The sequence below is a fragment of the Micromesistius poutassou genome (assembly GCF_964030765.1).
Source record: "Micromesistius poutassou genome assembly, chromosome: 16".
Classification (NCBI taxonomy): domain Eukaryota; kingdom Metazoa; phylum Chordata; class Actinopteri; order Gadiformes; family Gadidae; genus Micromesistius; species Micromesistius poutassou.
Window position 1 is genome coordinate 895871 of NC_140286.1, and position 3685 is coordinate 899555.

Below are 3685 nucleotides of genomic sequence, written 5' to 3' on the forward strand. Positions count from 1 at the left end.
GCACTCATGCCTTAGGGAATGAAATGGAGCCAGTAGGCAAAATTTCCGTTAAAAATCTGTAAAAAAAAATTATCTAATTAATTAATAACAGTTATCTGTTCTGAGCAGCTTATTTAAATCTGATACTCCAATAAAAGAACTAAGGCTGTCAAAAAGGCTTCAACCCACTGGCCAAAATCAACCAATCAGAGCGGGGTTTGCAGCTACCTATCAGGAAAAGGATCAACACAGTCAAGTTCCTGGTCGCCTGCCTTTCTCTGGTCAACGGTGCTAATCTGTGCATGATTGGTCAAAGTTTAGTAGAAAGGTTCGCAGAGTCTTTCCTACAAAGGGCGTTGTTTAAACCGGGACCGTTTTATACCCCCGCGGTGTGTCGCGGTGGAGTCTGGCCTGTTCTTAAATTGATGCATTAAGTACAGCGGCATAGTTTCAGCAGCCAGCTGTTGGGACAATGCTGTCTGCTTTGAAGCCAACCCAATGCAAAGGAGCTGGGGCCCTGCTGAGTTTAACTGGGTCAGACGCAGTTTTTTTTTTGTCTTATTCCTACGCGCTCTCTGTCTGAGCCGTGGTTAGCTTGCTTTTTAAAATGGGGCGCTGAATGAGATTGTTGGCAGAAAACTGTGTATTAATGTGTAATTTGAGGGCCAAGTGCATTCAACTCTGGATCATTTCAAAGTAGTATGCCAACCACTTGCTCTATTGACAAGTGACAAAGCTTCAAATCTCAACAAAGGTAACCTTTCTATAGTGGGGTATAGGTTGTGCATGTGGCCCATTCTAAATGTCTCGTCTTTTCTTTTATTTTCCCCAGGGCACCTTTCTGGTTGGCCAGCCAGCGCAGGGGTCGGGGAAGCAGGGGGGGTCCAGCTCCTCAACCTCCTCCCCAGCTACGCAGCAGGCCATCCGGGTGACCGCCGGGCAGAAGGCCGCCATCCTGGCCCAGGTGGGTGTCTGTCTGGGTGGGTGTCTGTCTGGGTGGGTGTCTGTCTGGGTGTGTGTCTATTTGAGTCTGTATCCGTTTGGGTGTCTGTCTGGGTGTGTGTCTGTCTGGGTGTGTGTCTGTCTGGTTGGGTGTCTGTCTGGTTGTGTGTCTGTTTGGGTGTGTGTCTGTCTGGTTGGGTGTCTGTCTGGTTGGGTGTCTGTCTGGTTGGGTGTCTGTCTGGTTGTGTGTCTGTCTGGTTGTGTGTCTGTCTGGTTGTGTGTCTGTTTGGGTGTGTGTCCGTCTGGGTGTGTGTCTGTCTGGTTGTGTGTCTGTTTGGGTGTGTGTCTGTCTGGGTGTGTGTCTGTCTGGTTGTGTGTCTGTTTGGGTGGGTGTGTGGCTGGTTGTGTGTCTGTTTGGGTGTGTGTCTGTCTGGGTGTGTGTCTGTCTGGTTGTGTGTCTGTCTGGGTGTGTGTCCGTCTGGGTGGGTGTCTGTCTGGGTGTGTGTCTGTCTGGGTGGGTGTCTGTCTGGTTGTGTGTCTGTTTGGGTGGGTGTCTGTTTGGGTGGGTGTCCGTCTGGGTGTGTGTCCGTCTGGGTGTGTGTCTGTCTGGGTGGGTGTCTGTTTGGGTGGGTGTCTGTCTGGGTGTGTGTCTGTCTGGGTGTGTGTCTGTCTGGTTGTGTGTCTGTCTGGTTGTGTGTCTGTTTGGGTGGGTGTCTGTCTGGTTGTGTGTCTGTCTGGGTGTGTGTCTGTCTGGGTGGGTGTCTGTCTGGGTGGGTGTCTGTCTGGGTGGGTGTCTGTCTGGTTGTGTGTCTGTCTGGTTGTGTGTCTGTCTGGTTGTGTGTCTGGTTGTGTGTCTGTTTGGGTGTGTGTCTGTCTGGGTGGGTGTCTGTCTGGTTGTGTGTCTGTCTGGTTGTGTGTCTGTCTGGGTGGGTGTCTGTCTGGGTGGGTGTCTGTCTGGTTGTGTGTCTGTCTGGTTGTGTGTCTGTCTGGGTGGGTGTCTGTCTGGGTGGGTGTCTGTCTGGGTGGGTGTCTGTCTGGTTGTGTGTCTGTTTGGGTGGGTGTCTGTCTGGTTGTGTGTCTGTTTGGGTGGGTGTCTGTCTGGTTGTGTGTCTGTCTGGTTGTGTGTCTGTTTGGGTGTGTGTCTGTTTGGGTGTGTGTCTGTCTGGTTGTGTGTCTGGTTGTGTGTCTGTTTGGGTAGGTGTCTGTTTGGGTAGGTGTCTGTCTGGGTGTGTGTCTGTCTGGGTGTGTGTCTATTTGAGTCTGTATCCGTTTGGGTGGGTGTGTGGGTGGGTGTCTGTCTGGGTGTGTGTGGAGGGAGATGAGTTGACGATAAACATGGGCATGTTCCTGGATAAAGTTTCCGATGTCTCTTCTGTTGTGCGTCTTTTGTGTTCATGCAGCCATGCGTCAGTCCTACATGCTGCTAATGGCTAAACAACCCCGTCCTCAACGACAGAGCCGGTCATTTATGAGCTCAGCCTCAGACTCTTTAATTACAGCCACGACGGTGGCAGTTTGGCCCGATCATTATTGCATTACTTTTAATGGCCGTAGTTCTTGGCCACGGATCAATGTGTAATTCTATCCGTGTCCGCTCATATCGCCAAAAAAGAAAATGGCGTCCGGTTTGTCTCCTGTATGTTTCCGTTTCCTCCGGCTTCAGGCAGGGTCCTCTCCAGCGGGAGCGCCGGTGTCGTGTCCCCGGCCGGCCTACCTGCTTATCAACAGTTTTGCTGCGTGAAGGCACATTTATTTTGAGCACAGTGCCTTTTCCACCCCCCCCCCGCCCTCTAGCAGAGTGTAAACCGATCATAAATATTGTTCTGTTTATCCTGCAGCACGGCAGGCTAAGCTGTAGACGACTCCATTTAGAATGAATCAACAACACTTTGAGCGTGTGTGTGTGTGTGTGTGTGTAGGTTTGTGTAGGTGTGTGTGTGTGTGTGTGTATAGGTTAAGCCTCAGGAACCACTTGTGTAGTCCTGGCGTCCCTCGGAGGTGTCTAGCTGGAGGCGGCCTCTTCCTCATTTTGCCCTTCTTGTTTTGTCGTAAAATATAACTCAATTTCTGGTGGTCTCTCCTAGGCCCGGGCAATAAAACAATCAATTATCATATTGTGGTAGACTTTTGATCAATATCAATTTAAAACATGTTCAATATATATCTATAAGAGAATGGACCACCGAATCTAGCAGCTGGGTTTGTTACACAAACACGGTTCCATGCTTATTTACTTAATTTGATATTATTTAATATAATATATATTTAATATTTGAGTGTTTTTAGTTTGTATTGTTGTATCGACATTGGAGTATTTATCAATGAAGAACGGTGGAAGGTCATATTAAGTGTTAAAACAGAAGTGTTTAAATCCAGCATGGTAATTCCTAGTCTTTTTAAGTCATTCAAATGATCAATGGTTATCGATATCAATCAATATGATCAAGGTATATCGTGATAATGTCTTTCAGCCATTTCGCCCAGGCCTAGTCTCTCCACCATCTGCCCCCCCCCCCCCTCCCAGGGAAACTTCAACCAGCGTGTTGAAGTTTGGGGGGCGTGGGGGACTAGAATGGCGGGTTTTTTAGGGGAGGTGCGCCGTGCTTTATTTAGAGCAGACTTGCACGAGCAAGAGGTTTTTCATGGACAGGATTGCACTTTTTTTTACGGGGTGCTGACCTACATGCACAAATGGATTAAAACCCACTTAGGGATTGTATTGATTGACTGGGGTTTGAATTTAACGCTGCATCGCCGGCCTCCC

The 3685-nt window shown here is 48.9% G+C and overlaps 1 protein-coding gene across 1 annotated transcript in view; it reads left to right on the forward strand.

Annotated features, from left to right (window-relative positions):
• Window positions 1-3685, forward strand: part of yeats2 (YEATS domain containing 2) — a gene marked incomplete at its 3' end in the record, with an annotated part of 21517 nt that overhangs the window by 16616 nt on the left and 1216 nt on the right. Inside the window, exons 18-19 of the mRNA XM_084481409.1 lie at window positions 812-943; window positions 2585-2658. Of these exons, the coding sequence (XP_084337535.1) occupies window positions 812-943; window positions 2585-2658 (206 nt within the window). The remainder of the gene's footprint in view (window positions 1-811; window positions 944-2584; window positions 2659-3685) is intronic.